We start from the raw sequence: 26,569 nt of genomic DNA on the forward strand, positions 1-26,569 counted from the left end.
AAAGAAAGCAAAATATAAGCCTGTTTGGGGCTTCTATAATTAAGACACAATAACACGCCGAATAAATACTAATTCAGAAGTCAAACAACAAAAATCAGCGTTATACCTACAAAATTTTCACAGGACTAGTTTCGATGGTTTTACAGAACCATCATCTTCAGCTGCAAAACCGCAAATGAATCAACTCCTACAATCACAAAATGGCGGCCACACCACGTGCAAAAAAGAAAGCAAAATATAAGCCTGTTTGGGGCTTCTATAATTAAGACACAATAACACGCCGAATAAATACTAATTCAGAAGTCAAACAACAAAAATCAGCGTTATACCTACAAAATTTTCACAGGACTAGTTTCGATGGTTTTACAGAACCATCATCTTCAGCTGCAAAACCGCAAATGAATGATTCATTTGCGGTTTTGCAGCTGAAGATGATGGTTCTGTAAAACCATCGAAACTAGTCCTGTGAAAATTTTGTAGGTATAACGCTGATTTTTGTTGTTTGACTTCTGAATTAGTACTTCTGTATTTTTGTTGCACCGTATTTAAACTTGCTTCTTCGAATTATTGACATTAAATTACATTAATTCCGTTATCTATTAGAAAATAATTATAGCAAATCATCTAATTACGACATCTCTAAGAGGTCACTTTCTAAGAAATCTGTATTTTTGAGAACATAAACAAACATTGGTAGTGAACATTACCTTTTTAAAACCACGACATGTAAAATACTCTAAAAAGCATGAATGGTTGCATTTAAAGAGGACCCATTACTTTTAATAAAGAATGTAACATTAATGTTAATTATACATGTTTTTGATGTGTGTGTGTGCCAAAATAGTGATACCGTGGTTCTGTTGCTTTAGAAATGTGTGAAATTAAAAAAATTGATATTATATAACAAAAATGTTATTATATTCAGATACAACACCTTCTGAACACGTCTGAAATTCATTCTTCTGCTCAGCATAATTCGTCTGCATAAAATAATAAATAGTATTTAGAAATCAAAAGCTAAGTCGCTAAGTAAAAACAGTCATCTCTTCTAAACCATTTTAATTGAAGTAAACAGACATTCGTCTTATCGTAAAATAAACACCTATTTTTCAAATAGCGGATAAAACGAAAAAGATGGAATTGGCGGGGGAAGGCAGCGAACGATATGACACTTTTTGGAGCTGGGATGAAATGAAAAAGGACGAAAAGGTACTAGGCCAATAAGACAAGGTCTGGTATTTTACTTTATAATTTAACTATTCATCACAAATATAAGAATTATTTTAATTTTTATTTGTCTTTACATTTTTGTTAAATTTTACTTATAAGTATTTTATATTTCAGTTGCTAATTAGTATGTAACTTTAATTATTCATTATTTTAATCACTATTTTTTATTATTTTAATTATTAAGTTTTTTAATATTTTTTATTATTTTAATTACTAATTAATGTTATTTTTGTAATATTTATTTTATTTCGTTATTCATTTTTATTTTATTTTTTCCTATTTCCGTAGGCGCTTCTGACTTCTGAGACACCACAAAAGGAGGTGAATTATTTGTATCCAAAAATACGACGCAAAACTTCCTATCGCATAGTGCCGTATACCGATAAAATAGGCTCAGGATACGAATACCGATCGATTTTAACGAAAGTAACGAGTAACGATAGATAGTAACGAGTACTGGTTCACCGAGTAACGAATACATACCGGTGCACAATTTCCCGTTACTTCTACAGCACTACTCAAAAGTAATATATAACAAAACATCACTGTTGCCACAAGAAATCTACACTATAATGAACATATTAAATTATTGTGTCTTAACTGAGTTCGTGCACGTTACTGAACATCCTCCCACCTTGCAATTTTAAGAAATTGCAACATATTCTCTACTCATTTCATTAGTTTCTAGTTCTGATTCTTCAGAGAGAGGTCTTTTATCCGGCTCTTTTTTAAGCTAAACCGGCCACTTCCACCATCTGCTCTGTAGCAACATTTTGGCTTGCTGGCTTGTTTGAGATAATGCCAGTCGTCCGGATTTGTGCATCTCTTTATTTCAGCTACATGATTTGTCACCAAAACACTCCAGTGGGAGTCGTTTTTTATCCATGTCAGAACTTCAGACGAGTCACTCGAAAGGTACACTTGGCACTTAGTGAATTTAACAACGTCAGTGACTTGACGATACAGCCGAGTAGCTATAAGTGCTCCAAGCAACTCTATTCTAGGAATAGTTACTTCTTTGGCAGGTGCTACTCTTGATTTACATAATACAAATTATATCAAAAGTTTTGGAAGAATATCTATTAAATTCGGCCCCTTTACACGGCAAGCATTCAAGGAATTCCTATTTTCATCCTTCAAAGATGCATCCAATACAGGTCGCACTTTCGTAGTCAGACTGGAATCCTTGATTACAGCTTGATGAGATAAATAGTGACCAGTATCACAATTATTCAGAGCTATTTCAATTACAACTTCCTCGTGCCAGCCTTTAATAATACCATCATATTCTTCGAAAAATCCGATCTTCTGTAGTCTTCGTGTATTAGCCAAAAGCCTTTTTTCCGCTTTATCTTTATTATCTTCGAGAATCCGATGACAATCCTTCCAAGGCAAACCGAGTTCATACCTAATGCCCTCGATTACTTTAAAGTTCTCTAGGATACATTCATCGTTTCATTGTCTAAATTCTCCTTAGTCTTCACTTCCGCCGGATCTTTTATGCCAATTGTCTCTAAATTCCATAGTTCTGTGAGATACAAATAACAAAGTCTGACGGTATCAAGCAAGGTATTATGACTTTGCACTGGACCTTGTAGTGTCGAACCCAAATTTGTTTCAATGGCAATAAGGTTTTTGTCAATTGGAATGATATTATTCGTCATCAACAGTCCAGAATAGTCGGCTCCTATTAACAATTCGATATCTGGTGTATCTCTACCAGAATCACTGATTTTGATTTTATGTTCTCGAAGTGAGGAACATATATGTTTCACTTTCACTCTAGGAATGTACCCACAGATTTTGTCTTTATCTAAAACCGATAATTCGTACTTGAATTTATTTTTCGTTCCTTGTATTTCGATATCAAAAATACCATGGACCTAAAAATCAGTTCAACTCCACCAAACAAATTGTGGCTCAAAGTCTCTTGATCTAATGGGACTAAATCTAGTCTCTTTATTATGTCTTTCCCTAAGTAAGATCTTTGTGACCCACTATCAAAAACAAGACCCACTATCACAAGCTCCTTTTTTCCATTATGGACAATCTTCACTATAAAGGCCCGTCTACACGTAGCGATTTTCTCGTAGAGCAACAATTTTAAGGATCTGCGCATGCGCCAAAAATCGGTCATGTTCTCTGCCGCAATTTCAGAAGTGGTGTTCACTGCTTACTAGCGTACGATAAAATCGGAGTCTCTAGCCAATAAGGTTGCTTTGAGTGATCACGTGCTTTTCTCCTCATTTGGAATAATAAACATGGCTGCATTTCGTTGGAGGGAATCTCAATTAATAGATTTCTGTAGAGAAAATGTTGTGTTATGGGACACGAGTAATGTAAATTTTAAAAATAAAAAATTAAGGTATTCTCTTATTTTGGTGAGCTTTGTCTTCCCCATTACTTTATATATTCAAATATTTTCTATTCAGGGTGAAAATTATTTTAACTTCCCCAAGAAAAGTTCCAAAAACTATTAATGATGTCATGTCATGTGTACTAGATGAAAATATTCAGAAACTACTTGAACTGTGGTCGCACTTACTGAAAAAAAATTCAAAAAGCAAAATCTTCAGTCGAGAATAAAGCAGCGTAGAGACTCAATTGACTTCGCCGAAAATGGCAGTTAATCAGGTGACGAAGTACATAGCTTTTCCGACATCTCCTACCCGAGCGATCATAGCCCAGTGGTAAAGAGCAGACTAGGTTTTCGCTGTACATCGAGATCGCAGGTTCGCTTCTCCGCCTTAACTTTGGACTTTCTGCACTCGGTAGAACTCTTTAATTTAGTTTCTCCATCACTAAATTCGAACTGCGTGACTTAAAAGTCACGTTTTATTTTTTCGCCTACGCGTGGGGTGTTTATTGAATTTTAACGTCTTTCTTTTTATTTTTCGAATGCCCGTTGGCACGTGTTTTAGATCTACTGGTCAAAAGAAAGTCCCAAGTTACAAACTCAGTTTTGTGTTAATTGAGCTTTGCGAAAGCAAATTACAGCCCAATTTAATACAATATTGCTAAATTTTATTCGCTGATTAACTGATAAAGTCATATGATCATAGTTTTCAGATTATTAGTTATTTAATTATGCTGATATTAGTTTTTTAATGTTCAATAAATATACTACTTAAGACTTTGCACCTTTATGATATTTCTTATTTAAAATTTTTGCACTGAAATTACGCTGTTGCTTTGTAATGTAGTAATCTTTATTTTTTATTACTACTTTTTACTCATATTGGTTTGATATTCATGACATTATTGCCTATTTATTCATTAATAAAGGTTTTGATTTAAAACACAGTAGTTCATATTTTTTCTGAAACATGGTTATTTTATTATTTCAAGATTTAAATGCACAAATAGGAGTGCCAGAAAGTGAAATTTAAAACTAAATAAATGGTGCTACTTTGGTAGACGGTTGCACGGATTTTGGCGATTTTCCTTTGACGAGTAATACAACTTATGGTAAACCCATTTCTGGATAAGTTATTTATGGTAACCGATACTTTGTTGTCATTTTATTTAAAAAATAATGCGTTTTATTGTGCATAAATTCCGTGTTTAAAATATTATTTACGGCTTTTAAATATTAAAAATCAATTTAATTTTGCATTTTTATTTGAAATAAAAATTTTATTGTTTATCATATTTTATGAAATTTTATGTTGTGGATGATGTAATCAATGACGTCACCTTACTTTAAAAGTAATTCGTTTTAATATGTATAAATTTAATCTAATGTTTTAAACATTATTTATGGCTCTTAAATATTAAAATACAATTTAATTTTGCATTTTTTTAAAAAATTATTTTATTATGTATGAATTTTTAAATAATTTTAATTCTAGCCGTGATGTAATAAGCTCTCTTATTGGTTATAGAATATTTGTGCATTAACGAGCTGTAATCAGCTCCCTGATTGGTTACTGACAATTTGTGCATTTCCGCGCCGTTTTAAAATTTAATTCATATCTTCGAATTCCTTCAAAGATGTCTTCAAAGATGTTATCTAAATTATGATTCTGAATTTTTTGTGGTACAATAAACATTAGGTTAAATACTCAAAAAAATGTAAGTACATATTTGTCTTTTATTTTATAATTGTATACTTCAATTTTTGTTAAAAAAATTAATACACTATTTTCAGAAATTGCTGAGATAATTATTGTCCATATGTTTTAATGTTAATTACGAGGGCCATCCAGGAAGTAGATTACGTTTCCGTCTGTGTCCGCTAGGGGCGGGGCTAGCGCGGCCATCTTGGGGTCAGAGCGTTGCGCAGCTCAGTCTGCATCTAGCCGTGCTAGTGAGAGGTTCGTGCTGTGCTCCGTTCAGATACTGTGACGGTTTGAAATGTCTGCGTTAATTGAAAATCCCGCGAGCTGCGAGGTGCGCTCAGTAATAAGGTTTCTGACTGCAAAAAACTGTAAACCGATAGAAATCTATCGGCAGCTTCGTGAAGCGTATGGGGACAACATTATCACTGAAGGTGGAGTGCGTCAGTGGGTCATAAGATTTCAAAATGGCCGAACCAATGTTCACGACGAAGATCGAAGTGGGAGACCCAGCATAGTGACCGCCGAACTTCTCGAAAAAGTCGATGCTAAAGTCCGTGAAAATCGAAATTTCACAATAACGGAACTTTCTTTGAGTTTTCCACAAATTTCGCGAAGTTTGTTGCACGAAATCATCAGCGAAAAGCTTGGTTACCACAAGTTTTGTGCAAGATGGATTCCAAAAATCTTGACAGAGGACCACAAAAATCAGCGAATGGCTGCAGCGTTGAACTTTTTGGACGCTTACCATAAGGATGGTGACTCTTTACTCGATCGCATCGTTACTGGTGACGAAACATGGGTGAAACATGTGAACTGTGAAACGAAATTGCAATCAATGCAGTGGGGGCACACAAGTTCTCCCCAAAAACCCAAGAAATGCATGCAAACAATGTCGGCAAGGAAGATGATGGCGACTGTTTTTTGGGACAGAAAAGGTGTAATTTTGGTGGACTTCCTGGAAAGAGGCACTACAATAAACTCTCAAAGGTATTGCCAAACTCTCCAAAAACTCAGAAGAGCAATTCAAAACAAGCGCAGAGGAATGTTGAGCTCTAAGATCTTGTTGATTCACGACAACGCCCGGCCCTACACGGCAAATGTCACTCCTAAAGTTCTTGAATCTTTTAAGTGGGAGTTGTTTCCTCATCCGCCGTACAGTCCCGACCTGGCACCGAGCGACTTCCACCTATTCCCAGCAATGAAGAAGTGGCTGGCTATGCAGCGTTTTGATGACGACGCACAGCTGCAAGAAGAGGTAACGAAGTGGTTGAAGGCGCAGGCGGCCGAATTTTTCGACGAAGGAATTTCCAAGCTCGTACATCGCTACGATAAATGCCTTAATTTGTATGGTGACATTGTAGAAAAGTAGTATTTGAGTGTGGCTTTCATCTGTATATAATAAAATTTGTTTCCTATACTTTATTTTTTTATTCCAAAACGTAATCTACTTTCTGGATAGCCCTCGTATATTCTATATAACATATTTTAAAGTATCTGAATTTAATAATATTCTAATTCTTTTTAAATGTTGGTATGATGGTTTTTAATTCGATATTCAATTTCAGTAATATTTTAATCTAATTAAACGTTGGCCCAATGTTTTTAGAACGAGCTACAATTCCGCAAATCGGAACCCGGAAGTGTGTTGTACGTCATCACCGGAAGTGTACCTACGTCATCGTTACATTATCTTTGCTGACCAATGGCATACGAGCAGGGTTAATATAGTTCTAACGGTGGTTTCCCTACTCTTTGATTTATCACTGCTTGGCAATTAGAATAGGTAAATAATATCGTAAACAAGCACAGCAGTTATCGGTAACAATTTGCTATCGCTGTTATATGGTATGCACTTGAACTTTAACGATATAGGAAAACTATTAAACTCTTGAGTTAACAATTGAACTCTTGAGTGTTTTTTAGGCAGAACATTTTTAAATTCACAGATATTGTTCTTAGTTTGTAAACATTCTCTATTACATATAATTCACAATGTTTGACAGAAAATTTACATATGATATTACTCTGTGTCTTATATTGAATTAAATTATTATAATTTGAATACTGTTGTTATTGTATTGCTACGCATCTACTTGCACTCTAAGTGAAATAAATAACAGTAAGAAAAAGTAATTAAACGGCATAGAACATTTTGGGTCACAGTATATTTCATATTTCGGTTATTAGCAAAACAGTTATTTATAATGAATGAAAAGGAATAGAAAATCGAACTAATTCTTAACAATATTTATATACCACATGTACGAACTGCTAGGACAATAATATTTGACTTTTATTTTTATGGATTAAAACTCTACAAGAAATTAAGAAATATTATTTATTTTTTCATAAAAAACGTACTGTTTTGCAAAAACTTATAAACATCTTCAAGTTGATTCTGTTGATATTTTCATTAGATCTCATCAAAGAGTTTCATATTTTTCTATCAGAATGTTTTAAAAATCATTTTTTCATCATAAAATGTCTGTATACATCTAGGTTCAGCAAAGAATTTTGTGTAGCTGGTACTCTTTTCATTCACACTTGGGATCTTTTGTATTCCAAACTTTTGTATACTGTAGTTCTAAATTTGATGTACTTTGAAGTAATTATCTCACAATTTTGTGCATTTATTGAATTATAATAAAATTACTGTATTATTATTTCAGTTACATTTTAATTAATATTTTCATTCTGGGATATACAGTCTCAAACTTTACCTAGTGGTGCAGTGTTCCAGATTTAGAAAACATTTTGAACAAATAAGATCTTACTTCAAAATAGCTTTCTGTCCATCTTATCAAAAGAATGTAATCTGTCACTGAATAACAAATTTTCTAAAATTCCAGTCTTGTCATTTCATCCTTTCCTCTATATTCTAATTTATATTAATAACTTCTTACAATCCAAGGTACCCTTCTAATGTTTTAATCAGATGCTATACTGTAGGCTGTTTTCATATTTCAAATAAACTAATTTTCCTGTAATTCTATATATTCTTTTATTATAATTTGTCTTATCTTGATTCAGATTTATTAATTTGATTATATAATTTTATATTACTTGTCACAATACTAACAGTTTTGGCTCAGATAATTAGACTTTTTTAATTCTTTCCAGACATTGTTTAAATATTCATTGTATAACTGAAAAGCTGTAATACTAAAGGTAAATAAAGGAAGAAACTAAAGCATATTTCATGCATCTTCTTCTTGTCCCTCTTTTTTAATTCATGCAGTGTATATATTTCTCGTTGACTGTTCATTATTTGGCTCTAGTGTAGAATTGGGTGCCCCTTTGATTAGTGCAGGGGCGTAGCTAGAGGGGGCATCTATCCCCGGGCGCAGAATCCAAGGGGCTCCAAACTGATGTTGCGACATGTTAGAATTAAATGTTTTCCATCCTTGGCAAGCAGTAGGGGGCGCGAAATCTTCAGTTGTCCCTGGGCGCTGAAAACCCTAGCTATAGATTAGCGACAATTTTTTAAAAAATTTTGTCGATGAAACCTCACTTCTGGTTACCATGATAGTTTTAACTGTGTTTTAGCTTCCTGAATTTATTTAAATGAAAATAGATTGATGTGTACATGGACAAATTTAAGGCAGTGTGCAATGCCTACTTTGTGCAATTCTAAGATGTTTTTTTTAAGTGAAAACAGATTGATGTGTACATGGACACAGAGTTTGTGCAATATTTTGACTTCTTATTTTGGTTTTGTGTAGCGGCCATCTTGAAATTGTGCCTTCCTGGCACCGATCTTGGCGTCAAAAAAGAATCCCCAAAAAACAAAGGGCACCCAATTGTAAACTTTTACCCATTATTTTTATAATTTGCATGTATTGATAAGCATATTTTCGTAAATTTTGCATTGTTACTCATTTCATTCTGATATTCTGTTTATTTATTACATCAATTAATGGAAATTTATTTGTTTTGTCAAAGTTTAGTTATTGTTTATTAACTCCCAGTAAATTTAATGTGAAACAGAGTTTCTTTGAGTACTTTTCTCTAGTGCTGTAAATATTTATACATAGCTGTCTGTTTCTATACTTATTTAAGGATTTTGATTTTCCATTAAAAACAAGAATCAAAATTCAATTTTATAAAGCTAATTACTACAATTAAAATATTTGTTGCAAATAAATGCATTTAAATTTTTAAAATACTTAAAAACAGTTTAAGTAACTACAGTTTTAAGTTTGCTTGTTGGAATTTCAAATAAAAATGCAATTAATTTGAATATTTTTATGCTAACTTAATTAAAGAGTTTAAAGCATTCAATATAGTAGTATTACATTAAAAATTCTGCATTATTTAATTTCATCGAGAACACAATGAACATTCATTACAATATTCAGTTCATTCAATATTTTCAGAAATGTACTTGTCCTAAAATTGAAAATATAATTATTTTTTAAGAAAAACTTCATTAAAAAATTTACTGATGGCTATTTTATTCATATTTCCCTAATTACTTATTTTATGAAGCTGTATTTTTTAGTCAATTTATGGCAAAGCACACAAAGGCTATCTGCTTAAGAGGAATCTTTCCTTCGTGAAAGATTATGTAACATTCATATTCACTGTGCACATGGGAAAAATTACGAAGACAAATTGTGCGCCAATAGTCTAACCTGGATTGAATTACCAATTCTTAGAGATTAATTTCGGGGTTCTTACTTTAAAGATAATTTCTGTACTAAAATTGTTGAGAACATAGGGGTTATTTAAATGTGCAGCTGTTATAAAGTAACACTTTTGTAATAAAATAGTAAAATTTATCTTTGAGATTCTTGTAAGAGATAAAGTTCATCATTATTATTCTTAATGGAGGCTTTTCTTAAGTTTTAGTTAGAATCATTAATATGCATGAATCACATATATGCAGAAACCACACAAAATTTAATTTTCTTTCTGAATTTTGAATTAAAATTCTGAACAGATTTTATTTGTTTAACAACTAGTGAAGAAACTTTGGTATGTTTACAAAAATTATGCATTTTCTATATTAAGGTCTGATTAATAGATTTTTATTTTTTTTATATACTATGAGAAGTATAGACATAGTTATTTCTTAAACCTGTTCATGACTTTAGCCATTAAACAAATCTATAATAATATTAGATTAGATATAACCACAGATTCTCGTAAAGTTCACTATGCGTTTCTTGTAATTATAAAAGTTGAGTTTTTTTTTTTTTTTAATTTACTAGAATTTTATGTGTCAGATACCTAAAGATAAAAAATTATAGTTAATTAACTTCGAAAAATGGCAGCTCAGTATCCAAGCATGCAAAACTGAAGCATAAAAATATTTATTCATGAATACATGAAAAAATCCAAAAAGCAGTATCCATTTAGGAATAAAATATTTAAAAGAAAAAGATAGAGACTGTTAGTTTAGTAAAATCTTTTTATATTAAAAGTACCTAACCTTATATTAAAGGCAAACAGGCTGGCTGCTTGGGTGTTTTTGTGGTTTTCCCCATGTGTAATGTGTATACGAGCGAGTTTCCCTTAGAAATGCATGTCATCTCTTTCACCCAAGAACTTTCCATGTCACTGACTCAATTTTGAATTTTTAACAGGTCAACTTCATAAATTCCGTAATTTGATATTTAATTTCACATGAAAGAGTATTTCTAGCGAGTAAAAATCAAGCAGATGTCACTTCATATAAATAAGAACTTAAATTAGCACACATCATTGACTGATAATGGATGATTTTGATTGTCACTTGCTTATTGTTCAATCAATAGACTGGTGACAGAAGTATGTTACAAAGTAGATATGAACTCTTGTCTCCCACTTCAATTAGTTGCTCAATACTATGAATGTTTATATGGAAAATAGCCTGGCTTATGCATTTTTAAAATTAAAATGTTTATTCAAATAAATTTTTCCATTCCTTTTTATTGTGAAATAGCTATAACATTTTGTGTATGGTATACAGTAAATTACATTAATATTTTGCTCTTCATTTTGTATTCAACCAACTGTACACATACGTGTATTAATTTTCATAAATTTACTGAAAGGTCATCATTTATCATTACCCAGTAATAAAAAATTACCCATGTTTTACTGTATTAGAAAAAAAGGCTCATCATGGGTAGAATGTTGTCTGAAGCCATGGAATGCTATTAGTTTGTTCCAGATTCAATAACCAGTAGATAAATAGATTGGAAACACATGGTTTTCAAGGCTTTCCCATAAAAATACAAATTACTTAACTTCAAAAAAGCTGCATTTATTCCTAGAGAAATTTAGGCTAACTGTCTTTAAAAAATTTCTCATAAAGGTATATCTTTTATATAATTTGTCACAATAAATTATCTATCCACCTGCTTCATTCAGACTAATGCAAAAATGTGCTAAAAATCTCAGAATTCATCATTAATATGAAAAAAAAAAAAAAAAAAAACTAAATGGTTTTCTGCGAATTGCTGAAAGGTACTATGCGCAATGTCTATTTTTGAAATGACCTTTGTAAGGAAACTAGAGACACTGTTGAATGCATCATGAAAAAAATATTCAGCAAATTCTAACTATTGAGAGGGACTAGATGCTGTAGAAACAGAAGTCATTAAATTGTTTGTTTTATTTGTTCAAATATAGCAAATTACATTACAGCTATCTGCTTAAATGAAGGCATGCCTTTGTGGAGGAATTTCTAAAAGAAACTGTCTCATATTCATGTTGTATGTAGGAAACACTATGATCCCAGCTTTTACTTCTGGGTCCGAAAAGAAAGAACTGATTAGGCTAATTTTTTTTTTTTTTTTTTTTTTTAGTATGACAAAATATATTGTTATTTGTTTATCAAGCAGAATGGCTTTGTGAAGATTTTTCTAAGAAAAACTAGCTGATACATCATTACACAAGATAAAATCTACAGAAATGCATGCAAGCAGTTTCTTCCAGCTACCAGAATAAACCTCAGGAAAAATTACAAGTGTTTGTGGCTTTAACTACTTGTCAGGCCAGTCTTCTGGTCTATAAACAACTGTAAGAAACTGATTTTTGTCATATACATATGGCAATACTCATCTGTCTCATATGCCATAATACATACGAGAATCTCATTTGTCATATACATATGAATACATATGGTTGTCTCTTTAAACAGTAACTTCAGATGAGCAGCAAGAAATTAAATAGCTGAAAGAGAATGTGGACATTAAGCTATCCCCCTTAGTGCATAAGAAATATTACATATTCCCAAATCACTCATGAATCAACTATAAAACGCTAACATTATTTTAAACCTCAAAGTCTTACAGCTGATTAACAACTAATTCGTCTCGTCGTTCAGAGCCGTATTTACACTGTCATCAAAATTTTAGGATAATGACAGAAATAAAAGTAGCTGATACTTAAAAATTATTAATAGAAATTTGTACAAAAGCATTAGTTAACATAAATTACAATATTTGGCAGTTGATTATTCGCAAAATATTTAAATTAAAAGCAAATTGATGGGAAAATTAAGCCCCTCTTGCAGAAAAATTTTTTCATTAATATGGTGTATGGTCACCTAGGGCAAGTTTGCACATCTGACATCTTGATTTCATAGACTTTACCAAAGTGTTGATGAAGTCTTGTAGAATTGTACGCCAATGATCTAAAAGTGGATTTGTCAGCTCTTGGAAGGTCCGTGGACGAATTCGGCGTGCTAAGGCATCCCACACATGCTCAAGTCGGGTGAGTAAAGTGGTCAATACATTTGAGTGATGTCTTCTGTTTACAAGTATTCTTACACCACATATACTCGACCAGGCCACAAATTTTCATCCATTAGCAAAACTTCTGGGCCAATAGCACTCCTAAACAGTCTAACTTGGGGTTCCAATAGCTCGTCAACATATCTCCGAGCGGTTACAGAACCTCCTTGAAAGATATGCTTGAAAGATTCCAATGCGGCCACTGGTCGTAATTCCTCCCCAAAGCATTAAATCGCGGAAACGGTATATTTCACGGACAAGAGAAGGGAAGTTGTGTGTTCCTTTCTCTTTCCAGATCAACACACGTCTAGAATCACTGTTTATACTACGTGTGGACTTCTCAGTAAACAATACTCGGGATCAGTCGTTTTGTCTCCACTGAACATGACGACGGTACCACTTTAAACGGGCCCCTCTGGAAGATGGAGTGAATGGGACACAAACCATTGGTTTTCTTGCATACAGTCCAACCTCGTTAAGCCTTCGTGCAGCAGCAGAACGGCTAATTCGAGTTCCTATCGCAGCATGAAGCTCTAAAACCAAATCCCTTGCAGTTTCTTCGCGTGAACAAGGATATAAAACACTCTTCTGATGCACTTGTTGCTCTTGGTCGCCGTTGACCAAGGCTGTCTGTCAACCGATTCATTGCTTAAAAAAGCAGCTCCAGATTCAAATCTTTTGCGACTTCCATTTGTATTTGACTTCTCTCGATTATACCAATTTTTCGCCACTTTTGACCTTCACTTAAATGATGCTTTGAGCCATAACTATAGAATACTGATCAATCTCAGAAACCATATTCCATTTAAACAGTACAACAGACCGGAATTCCAACATGCATCCATTGCGCACCACATTGTCAGTCACCGAATTTGCATATTTCTGGCGTTAACGTATGCGCGGAAATGCAATTTTGTGTTCAATTGTATATAATTAATAGAGGCGTAGCTAAAGTTTTCAGCGCCCGGGGACACCTAAAGATTTTGCGCCCCTTTCTGTATTCCAAGAATGGAAAACATTTCATTCTGAAATGTATATCATCAATTTGCCGCCCCCTGGATGCTGAGCCCGGGGACGGATGTCCCCCTTGCCCCACCCTAGCTACGCCCCTGTTAATTAACGTAAATATTTATAGCATCGGGCATTGGTTGCAACATTAACTTAGTAAGCATATTTTTTCCTCATTATCCTTTAATTTTGATAACCAGTGTATATGGTGCAGCACGAGTTCTGTAACAAAATTGGTCTTAGGGCTTCAAAAGCAAGTCAGCAGCAAGACGCGTTAGAAGCGTACTTGCTCATACTTAACGTATTATTTAAGCTATTTTTACAGTTTAAATATTTTTGAACTCAGGATTGAAATATCTACAAGTGCATGTAAGAAATATATCTATATAAGAATAAAATGAATTTAAATATTTATAGAAATTTGCAACAATTAATATTTATTTACCTACCACAGAAATGTAATCTTATAAACATGTCTGTCCGGTCATGTACTTACAGAAAAATACTTGTGTGTATTCAGAAATATTCATGAGCATTCACTGATCCATCTATATAATGTAAAAGAGATGACAGACCTCCTGAGGAACAGGATAGCTTATTTGAATACGGGAAAGCATACTAGTCTTATCTGCTGAGGGGAAATGAGGACTTTCTAAAGAAAACTGGATCAAATTCATGTTTCAGATGTAAATACTGTGAAAACCTATCATGCAACCAGCGTTCGCATGGGTTCGAACTTGGGTGATACTATTAGTATTCAGTAATCTTAATCATTCAGCCTGTGAAAGTCTCATAAAACCTCCAAAGTATAAGTGGAAAGAACTGAGCACCTTTGTCGCCTCATCCGAATTTCAGCCCTCTGTTTTAGTGAAATTCTTAGTAACATGTTTCGTCTGATATTATTTCTTTATGCCTCTTGTTTTCATAAAGAGACAAATTAGTCCTTAACAATTTAGAATCAGCCATAATTTAAGTTTTAGAAGCTAGAAGTCATTTCTGGCCAATCATCCAAGATATAGGTTTTAATGTGGTTTTGCATGCGATTCTCATGGACTATCTTACAAGACCTACAAAAAGCTTCCGAAATCTGTATTTATCTATCTTAAACTGCTCAGGTAGTTGAACTGCATAAACATCACATGTGATTGTGTGACACAGCAAGTCGCTTTTCAAAAGGTAGAACGGATCAGTCTAGGAATTTCGTACCGTTTTACACGTATCCTAATTACCTCTTTGCCTGCTCCCTTTTTCTCATTGACCTATGTTCATCGCCTTTGCTTTCCTTTTCATAGTGGTGCAGTTTCCGAGATGAGATGTCTACTCCAAATCCTTTTGACATCCTCACCGTCCCTCTCTGTCTTCTGACATCTCGCGAAGACGGTACTACTCACGTATAAGAATTATTTGAAAAATAAATGAATTTTATTCATTGTAAATTCCCGAATTATTTAATTTACTATATTCTGTATGGTTGCTAAGGCAGGCTCCACAGATACACTACCTATCAATTCTTGCAGAACTGGACAGGCTGACTGACAGTACATTGTGCATTTCGATGTCCGACGAAAAATGCTTTCCTTCTGGAACATCTATGTGTTTGGCTCACTACTGTCTTCAACCTGTACAGACTGATATTATATATCTGGTATCGATTTTACCTGCCTTCTAATGGACTCATAGATAATATCAACCGAAAACGCTTAAGATAGCACTTATCTGCATCATTCGTTCTAACCGATGATTTTAATGACTCTTTGAGGAAGTAAGGATAAGAACTTAAATATATAAACAGAGCTACTAAGTATGTCACTGCGTATGCCTCCATAATGATAGATAGCAAACCCATATCTACAAACTTAAAAGGCTACTTCACAGAACTGATCTGGTTATATATACGCCATTACATCTATCATTTTATACATTTAGAATCTAGAGTGATCCATTCCCAATATTTGCGTCTTTTAAAGGAATATGAATGTTGGACATATTTAGAGTTCCAAGGTTTCTTTAAAAGTGAGAGACTTAAACTTGTTTCCCTCTCTAGCTTTTCTTACGAATGAAAAAGTAAGGTGTGTAAAAATAGATGATACTGTGATGCCGTTACTGATCTGTTGTCCAGGCGTTCAGAACCCACAAATCTGTATTCCTACGTCATCAGACAGACTTCCTAGATACATATCTAAAATCATAACAGAACCCTATGAAGAAAACTTTAGTTAAGACATATAAGGGAAACCCTAGTCTCAGAATATTAGCAATTCCATGCTGAAGCATTCGTTGACTAAGTCTTTTATTAGTTTCCCTTCTTACTCTTTGTAATAGAGGTTGTAGCAGGGCATTTAATGTTTGGCATTGAGAAATCCAAAAAACAAAACTTGGAAAAGTCAGAATTTCAATAATGTTCCGTTATATATTTAAAAATGCTTTTTACTATATTTGCCCATCAGCAGCCGAGCGGTAAAATCACTGAACACTGATAGTTCGGCCCGTGGTTCGAATCTCGGAGAATGGGCTGGCTGCATGGGTGTTTTCTTGATTTTCCCCATGTGTAACGTATATACGTGGCAGTTTCCTTTAAAGAGTCCTCCAAGAAGGCATCCATCCCTTTAGTCAGATAGCCCTTGAATGTTTAGCTGCAATCAAACAAAACGAACGAAATCGCCAGAATTTTGCACTAACGAATCACCTACGCAAACTTCTGGGGGAGGATAGCATACTGCAGCCTTGATCATTATTTAGAAGAAAATGATAATACCTTTCCTAATCACAATGGTTTTCTAGAAAAGGAGATCAATACTGAAAATGTACTTCTGTTCAGAGCTATATTTTCTGCTTTTTTTAAGAGGAATCACTTGATGTCAATATTTTTGTGACAAAGAAAAAAGTGTATGAATTAGAGTTCTCTAAAATCTCTTCATTGTTGTTTGCAGAGACCTTCCAAATTTTAAACAAAAATTTCTCGAAGAACTGGTTGTTTCTCATAAAAACTGGTACTTTGTTGTTTTAAGTCATTAACTCTTTCCAAAATTTTTGGAGTGTTATGTTATGTAGGTTATTAAATTATCTGCAGTATCTGAAACCTTTTGGCTGACTGCCAATAACCATCAATATTTTTAATGGGCACTGCTGTTCTTTAGTTTAGTTTTAAAATCTGTTCAGTCCTTTTTTCACTGTCTTACACCGGTAAACTAGGTAGGCGTTCATCTCCACTGGCTGCCAATTCATAGGCCAGTAGTGATCTTCATGGGTACAAGTATTCTTGGATTTAATTTTAAAAAGTATCTAAATTTACTGCGATATCACATATCAGGGATCTTTAACTTGTAGGTCTCTGGCGATGAACAACATTGGCAGGCATCCATGTTCTTCAATATAATTTTAATTAAAAATGCTATTTAAATTTAGTGCACTACTCTGCACTAGTGAATCTGTTTGTTAACAAGTGACAACCAAGCTTTAACTTTTTTTGGATCGAATGTTATAAATTATGTAGGGGCTACCTTTCTCATGGAAACAGCCTCACATTAACTGAAGATTTGGAACATCTATTCACAGACTATGTGGTTTGCTTCTAGCAGTCACTGCACCTAAGGTACAAAAAGTTCTCTTTGATTTCAAAATTTTTTAGAAATCTGATCGTCCAGTGCTTAGTAACTACCATTCTTGGTACAAAATGCATCCATTCTGCACTCCTGCCTTCGGATCTCACGTCCAAAACGTAACACAACTATTATTATGCCTGAATAGAGGATCTAGAAATATCTCTCTGCACATATGAAACTTTTAAATTATTTCAGAATTTTATTAAAGATAACAGTCATGTTCTTAACTGTAGCATTTTTATGAATACAGATAAGAATATAATAATTATATCTATACAAATGTTTCTAGGTTCCCTAATCACATCTGTTTGGCTGTTATGTATAATACAACACTACTTTAAATACCTTATATGGCATTGAACCTATGGTAACGTTTTTAAAAAGTACAAAATCTTTTTTATAGATATATTAAGTTTGTGATGAAGCCACGGTTAATTTTTATACTCCATAAACACAACAACGTGGTTTAACATAGTAAAATCTAAATTTTTTTTGTAGTTTTTTCAACAGTTCACAACAATTTTATTTATATGTAGTAGTATTTTAAAACTGTACTTGGACGTTTCTTGTCTTTACTTACCAGTTTAGAAAATCTGGAAAATGTTTGGTATGTACTTGATACTGTATAATGCATTTAATTTGCACCAACAAAACCAATTCTTATTTTTGTTTCGCTCATACCTTGCAAAGTTCATAGGATATGTTTCATGTTTTGCAGGTGTAATCTTTGGCATGAAAATACAGTTATATCTTGAACAGATCACTTCCACATACACAAATGATATACCATAACACAAAATATTCTGGTGAAATCCTATCTGAAATGATCTAAATTTTTGTGTCATGTTTCTCAGTATAAATCATACACACCAATACAGAACAGTATCTCGTATCTAAAAAATATTTTTTGGTTCCTTACATATATCATTACAGTATTCATTTATGAAACCTCTCATTTTCTAAAAATGCAGGTTTTATTCCATATACTTTTGACACTTTGACGTTTTCAATCCGTAATAGTGCTCAACTAGACCCAATATTTAAAATTGCTTGTTGTAGGCTTTTTACACCCCTATTCTGCATATCACAATATTAGTTGCTGTTATAATCAGTCACATTTATTCATGCTGTGAGAGAAAAACAGCACAGTTCAACATTGATGAAATAATTAACACTTAATTCCAAGAACCATTCCTACTATATTATGATACAAATTTAAGAGATTTATGAATGTGTTAGAATTGTAAAGTTTTCCGTTTAATGAAAACATTAGGAAATGTGACTTCAAATGGTTGCTACAGATGGAATGCTGTCCTGAAAAACATTTCTTAATTTAAATTTCTTTAAATATATCAATCACTTAAAATTATATGCTTGTATATCAATTTCCGGAATTCAGTTATATTAACTGGCGTATTTAAACTTTGATTTTTAATCCTCTGATAAGCATAGTAGCATACTAAAACACCACAGCTCATATTATCAGTTTGCAAAATATGTGAAGGACAAATTATTTTCCATTTAGTGCTAGTAGCAAATATTTTAGCTAAAACCTCACACCATGTATGAATTAAAATTTGATACTCTTGCCCACATGATTTATTTTGTGGATCATAAAATTCAAAAACCATATCTGGAATATTTACTATTATTAATATCCAATGACAATTTAAATTTGCAGGGATAAAAAATAATTTCGCTGATTTCAATCTTGTTAGTAATGGATCTTTAATACAAAAATTTGGTTTAGGAATTTGTAAATTAGACTTAACAAAGGCAAAATCTTCATAACTGTTTAATATTTTAAATAAAAAAGCATCAATTATAGTATCATAGAGCCATCCTTTTCGAAAACACGAAGATACAGATTTAAACAAGTGTTCTTCTTCATTACTTATAAAAGGATCTATAGATTTTAACATATATGGTGTAATTTCAATATCATGTATTTTTAAACATGATTTGGTCAAATCTTTATTCATTCTAACATTTACTGAAAAGTTTTGCTCTGCTGATGATAAATTTATCTTTTCCTGTGTACAAGGTGGAACATTCTCAGTTAAAATATAAATAAATTTTCTAAATTGAAGGGTATCTAAAGGAAGATTTAAGGCTAATTTATTTACATGTTGAAATGCATAATAACAGATGAAGACCCCACAACTGCTTTCATCATTTTGTAAAGCACGCGGTGGACACTGAATATCCCATGAACCGTTAATTTGTAACTCACTGTTAATTACATTAGACCATTTATTAGTTATGTATTTTGGATTGCATGAATTTATTAACGAGTCATATAAATAAAAGGTATTTTTCTTTAAATCTGCTATGATCAGAACCCAATGAGAATCAATGCAAGCAGGAATCAATAAATATTTGAAAGATTTCAAAGAAACAGGAAAAACATTTCCAAGTGATAATGCATCAGATAAGATAAGCTGGGTAATCGAGGAATCAGCAAAAGTATATTGATCATCACTTTCTAAAATTTTGTATAAAAATGCATTTATGATTACATCAAATAACCACCCCCTAACAAAATCTGTACAAGCCGATTTTATAAAAAATTCTTCACTTTTACTGATATAAGAATCTAAAGACTTTAAAGCAATACGATTGATACTATAGCAGCCAATTTGTAAAATTCTTTCAGAAATATCTTCACTAGACTTTAATGGAAGGGAAAATGATTTATTTTGATCAACACTGGTTAAATCACATAGATATTTATCACTGTCATTTAAATCAAATGCTACGGCTTTAAATTTAATTTTCTTTTCCACACATTCATTTATTTCTGGGTCATCTACATTATCATTAAAATCTTGATTCTTATTCTGCTGACATTTCTGTAATTTTCTCTTTTTAGAAGTTTTAAACAATTGTGGGTTAAGTTTTTGATTTGGTGCAACTGGACATGATGCACTTGAAACTGCTCTTGAATTTTCATTCGAGTTTAAAATTCCTCTACATTCTGAAACTAATGAATTTAATGTTGTATGAACACACTTTAACATGACATTTTGGACTTTTGGTTGTCTTATTAATTGCAGTAATTCTTCTACAAGCTTTTCACATGCATTTACTCTCTGTTCAATACTTTGTGGATTGTAATGATTAACAGAATACACATTTATTGATTTCATACTTTCATTGCATTTCTGATTCGATTCAAGATTAATCTCCGAGGGATTAAACACACAATCATTTTGTCTATTAAGGAATGAATTCACTTTATGTATATGTTTGCACAGCAATTTATCTAAGCAATTGCAGTGATACAAGTGACTACACAATGAGACACATGATACTTTAGGGCATCTTATAAAAGCAAAAATCCTGACACGGACAAATTTCAAAAAGACGCTGCACAGTATATATTTTATTTTTTGTCTGAGAACAAACAGTCCAAGAAGTATCAGAGCATTATTTACATCACTGTCCTTAATTTTTAGTCCTCTCTGATGCCTACTTAAACAAGAAATGGAATTTCTGGGAGATACATTAGTATCTTTCTCAATTGTCAGAAGTGTAGAAATTAAAATATCTAATCGTCTATTATGTCTCCGCTTAAAATAAACAGTTTTCAACTGATTGTGAAAAGATTCACAGTACATGTTAGTATCAGTAAATGCATGTGGAAAGTTCCGATAACACAAAGCCCATTCCTCTAATCTATTTTTATAATTTTCAGAAAAATATTCAATAAAATCTCTACTTTTCCTAGAATAGTCATTCAAAAACTTACTTATTTGATCATGAAAAGTGATCTGGTTTCTTTCATGTAATATTTTTATTAATTCTCCTAGCATTTTTTGTCGCACTTCCTTATCTACCACTTTAGAATTTAGTTGCCGGAACCAACTTTGGCGTACGTGCCACGAACATAAAAGATGCTTAACATCTTGACCAAAAACCTTTGAAAATGCAGGATATGTAACTTTGTCATCATCTGTCATTACACAGTTTACATATAAATTTGGTACACGACACTTTAAACTATTAAATAAACAATAAAGAGTGTCAGCATCTAGAAAATTAGTAATAAAATGAGCAACTGGATAGCCACAACCAAATTCATCAGGTACTATAAGATTAAGAAGGTAAAAATCATACTGGTTAGTCTTATGTGTAGAATCGATACATAAAATCTCTGTACAACCTTTTATCATCATTTCTTTCTGTTCACGTGTCTGAAGACCAAGAGCAAACGATACTTTATGATTTGGAAGATTATCTAGATCAGTTGGACCATACAAAGTTGAATTATTCTGAGGCTTATATAATAACACAGGATTGTATGCTTCACATTTTAAAGTTTCAATGATTGAATTAACAGAAACTGCATCACTACTTGGACGCAATGAATTGTTTAAATATCTAGAATAAGCAGAAATAGTTTTACGGGAGACAAAGCTTTCCTTTACAGGGAAATTATTTCTATTCTCGCGATTTCCTGATCCATCTTGTAAGATATCCCTTATTTTTTGTGGAGGCACAGATAAACGTAAATTTGCTTTTATCAAACATCGCGTACTTTGTTTCAATGGCTGATATTTACAATTTTCAAACTTTTGCTCATGATTATGTTTAGGAAAGTAAAAAACAGAGATTTTATTCATTTCTTCACAAGCCCATATTCTGACTGGACAACATACACTTTTTGAAATTGTACCTTTTTCATTTTTCCGACTAGTTTTTTTTTCAAAATCAGAATAACCTTGCGTGGTAAACTGACAACAATAATAATGATAAGTTTTAGAATTTTTCGTTATTTTAGAAAACTTTCTGAATGAAGTAAATGTCGAGGTTCCTTCCAGTTCTAGCCAATCTTGAAAATAACTCATTGTTTCAAATGAATATTCTTTTAAGTTATTTAAATTATGTTCATCTGCTAAATGCTTATTAAAATTTAAAACACATGTAAAAGACTTATGGCAATCAGGTATGAAGCATACATACAATTTATTAACTTCTGTGCAAAATTTCTTATGTTTAAAAAATGATAATTTGCAAGGATAATTACAATTTAGACATTTCCGAGGGTAAACAGATGAAAAATTTTGTTTTAAATCAGGTACTTGTTTATTTGAACATTTTTTTTTTTTTTTTTTGTGGTTATAAAATGAATTCTTCGATTTATAAGTTTTCAAGCATATTTCACATTTACGAAGATAAGCCATTTCTGTTTTATCACTAATACATTCTTTGATTTCTAATTTTTTAGCACTCAATACATTATCAATGTTTATAAGAATATTACTCTGAGGAGAAATTATTGAAAGTTTAAAATTTTCAGTTTCAAGTTTTTCTTTGCAATTTTTTTTATGATTATTAAAAGAATTTTTAGTTTTATAGTTTTTTTTACAAATATCACATTTTCTAGGATAAAGCGATGGTGCATTATAGTCAATTTCAGACCCCCCTCCAGTCAGAATAGGACACACAGACTTATTTTTCCTCACTTGACAATTAATTTCACTGCTTTCTACATGATCTTTTAGTAAACAAAATTTATTAAAGTGAAAGAAACTTAGGCCTGAACTACAAGAAGTGCTTTTTCTGGTCATAGAAATGTTCTTTTGCTGCAAAACATAACTAGAGGCAAAGTCAGAGTAAAAATCATCTTTTGTTGTACACAATTTAGGTTGTGAAATATCAAAATTTGTTGGATCATTTTTTAAACTCCCTTTGCCACTAACAGAAGCACAATACAATGGATAACAATCACTGAAAGAAACAGCACTTGCCTGCTGTACACTACAACCAGCAGCAGTGACTGCATTCTTTAGTGATGATCCCATCTAGGCCATTACACTTCTTAGGCGCAAAACAGCTGAAGCAGCATTCTTCAGATGCAAACTGCCACTAACAGTCAAATCCCTCCTTGGACACAAACCATCACCAAAAGCACGAATTGGTTTCTTCTGAAAACTAGCAATTGGGACAGTAGTGTTCGTAGAAGAATTAACAGTGGAACTAGCACTGCTCCTCAGAAAACGGCCAGAACCATGGACTGCAACACGCCTGGAGGAGTCAACATCAGCAAGGATATCATTTCTATGACAGGAGCTGGGAGTGACGTTATTCCTTGAATGCAAGCCAGAAGCAGCATTCTTCGGATGACAGCCAGTACCACGGACACCAACAAGTCTAGAATGACAGTCAACACCGGGAATGACAACATTCTCAGGACTTAGGCCAGGGATAGCAACATTCCTTGGACGCAAATCAGAACCAGAACGAGGGACGGCAGCATTCCTTGGACGTGAACTAAAACCATTGACATACTTAAAATGAGAGCCAACACTACATATGGCAACATTTCTAGGATGACATCTAGGTTTAGTCCCATTCCTTACATGCAAACCAGAACCAGTTCTATGGACAGAAGCGTTCCTTGGGCGAGATCCACCACCATGGCCAGCAATGCAAAGAGACCGAGAGCTAGCATCTGGGTTGGCAACGTTTTTCGGATGTGAGCCAGGGGTGGTATCATTCTGCAGATGCAAACTAAAACCATCTGTGTGGTTAACAGCATTCTTTGAATGAGAGTCACCACCATGGACAACACATTTAAAACGAGATCCAGCACCAGAAATAGCAACCCTTTTCAGCCAAGAGCCAGAAGCAACTTTAGCAGCATTTCTCAAATCAGAATTAGCCTTCTTAGTAGCATCTACAGCACAACCATGCTTTAAAACAGTTGAATAGAGAGGATAAGAAGGGCTTGCAGAAACAAAAGAATCACTCAGAGGTGGAAAATCCAATGTAGTAAATGAAACACAAGGCAATACAAAAGGACTTACCTTTGTAGAAACTGGCTTTGAAGTCAAAACAATCTTGATATTATCCAGGAAAACTGCCGCAAGTTTCTTGTTCCCCAGACGGTTTAGATGTAATCCATCCCTAGCCAATAACTTAGCTCCAAAATGATGAGACGACCTGCAAATAAAAAACGCTTCTCGATTTTGGCAGTACTTTTCAAGTTGAGAATTAATTTCTACAATCTTTCTATTAATTACCTGTAAACGGTTCAAAGCTGCTACTCGCTGATTTAAAGTTGTGAAAAAAATCTTCACCACGTGGTAGGATATCTGAAATGATAACATTGATATTCGGGTTCAAACGTTTAATATCCTTAAAGAGGCAATCGTACTTTTTAAGAATATCTTCAACACTGTCATTCGAATTGTTGGTACCAACATGTACCAAAATCAAATGGTATCGATTGTCCAAAAAGGATATCTTACGTCTTAACCTTTCTATCGTTGCACCAGGAAAAGAATGTAAATCTACTTCATAATTCAGAAGATTCGCCGGTAAATATTCATCCAAATATTTAACCATTGAATCTCCAATTATAAGTAATTTCATCTTTTTTGGTTGCATATCGGCAAAACAAACAACTACAAATCGAAACACAGATCAATAATTATATATGCTGTAAATAAAATGCAACTATAAATTAAATGAAAATCAAACACTAATCATAAATATAACAAAATACAAATAATTATTAATAGAAAAAAAGAAGATAAATAGCTGAAGGAAAGCGAGAAGAATAGCGCAAAAAATACACCTCACACTCGCTAATTAACACGTGAACTAAATTAGCGCCAATTCTTGACCTCGCGGAAAAATTTACGGAAAAAAATAACGCCAAATGCTCGCCAAGCTTTGTTGCCAACGGAGATATCAAAGGTACATATCCGGTGATGACGTAGAACACACTTCCGGGTTCCGATTTGCGGAATTCTGTAAAACTCATGTTTTTATTCTCTTCTTTGCTATATGAAAGTAATAATAACCTAACTTTAGTATTTTATACTCATAGTAAATGTATTTATTTACACTTGCCTGCCATCTTAAAAAACGACATTTTCAACAAAAAAATTAATCCATTACTTTTAACAATATTTATTTACTTATTTTTTTTTAAGTTTCGAATACTTTACTATGCGTAAAAACAGCGTTTTTCAAGATGGCTGACGTTTGTAAAAATCGCGCCAACAATTGCGCCAATGTAAATCGCCAAAAATCCGTGCAACCGTCTACCAAAGTAGCACCAAATAAATAAAATAAAAAAAGGAGTAATCTGTGTACTCAGTACACAAAGGAAAAGCATATATTTTTAAAATTTTCCTGCAAACTAAATTTAACAAAAAATCAAAATCACGCGGCATCCGTAAATACATTCCGAATTGTACCGTGTCTTCAACACGCAACTCCCGGAGCAGGCTATAACGAAGACACTATGAATTTCTCGTCGTTTGACCCAATATCTGGTCCAAACGCATTTTTCCCCTTTCTGTAGCAATAGCTAAGTTCAAAATTGTAGCTGTATGTATAGTAGCAATTTAAAATAGTCATCCATTATTTTGACTATTTGACAACACCGTAAGCTTTGTTTACAAATCGTAGACAGTGTGACGCTATAGAGGGCAGTAAGGCTACTATAAAGGGGAGCTGAATCATCATCCATTTTGAAGCTAACTTGTTGGTATTCGCTATTGGATTAGCACTGATTTCTTGACATATTTGTGGATCGATTCCGACCTAATTTTCAGAAAAATGGGTGGTTGTGCTGCACCAAATTGTTCGAATCAGTCTAAAAATAACTTTAGGATGTTTCGTTTCCCTAGAAATGAAGAAAATGGATAGTTAATCCGATCCCGGGCCCAGGAGCGTATCTTTGTGAGGTAAGTTCAGCTTCGTATTTTTCCATAGAATGTTAGAAAAATTACTCTTCTTGGTACTTTAAAATATTTATTTTCATTTAACTGTCACTTATTGACGATCAACTGATTTTATAAGTACAAAATCAACTGCGGAATGTGTATATGTTTGTGCAGTAAAATATCGTTGTTTCTTTTGTTATCGTGAAAAGTTTATACCGTTTGTAAAATTTGTATCATACATTTCATGTAAACTTTGTGCT

The 26,569-nt window shown here is 33.0% G+C and overlaps 2 protein-coding genes across 2 annotated transcripts in view; both read right to left on the reverse strand.

The window, feature by feature from the left end:
• Positions 1 to 26,569, reverse strand: part of LOC146993844 (uncharacterized) — a 222,568-nt gene that overhangs the window by 146,452 nt on the left and 49,547 nt on the right. The window lies entirely within an intron of this gene.
• Positions 18,674 to 26,037, reverse strand: LOC146993846 (uncharacterized). The gene is made up of 3 exons (XM_085826586.1): positions 25,211 to 26,037; positions 24,438 to 24,725; positions 18,674 to 23,901 (listed from the first exon to the last, which is right to left on the reverse strand). The coding sequence occupies exon 3, from the start codon at positions 23,430 to 23,432 to the stop codon at positions 18,978 to 18,980; it is 4,455 nt and encodes a 1,484-aa protein (XP_085682712.1). The 5' UTR covers positions 23,433 to 23,901; positions 24,438 to 24,725; positions 25,211 to 26,037; the 3' UTR covers positions 18,674 to 18,977.

This window comes from Stegodyphus dumicola, chromosome 11 (assembly GCF_044657685.1).
Source record: "Stegodyphus dumicola isolate Sdum_Otavi_A_Nest chromosome 11, ASM4465768v1".
Classification (NCBI taxonomy): Eukaryota; Metazoa; Arthropoda; class Arachnida; order Araneae; family Eresidae; genus Stegodyphus; species Stegodyphus dumicola.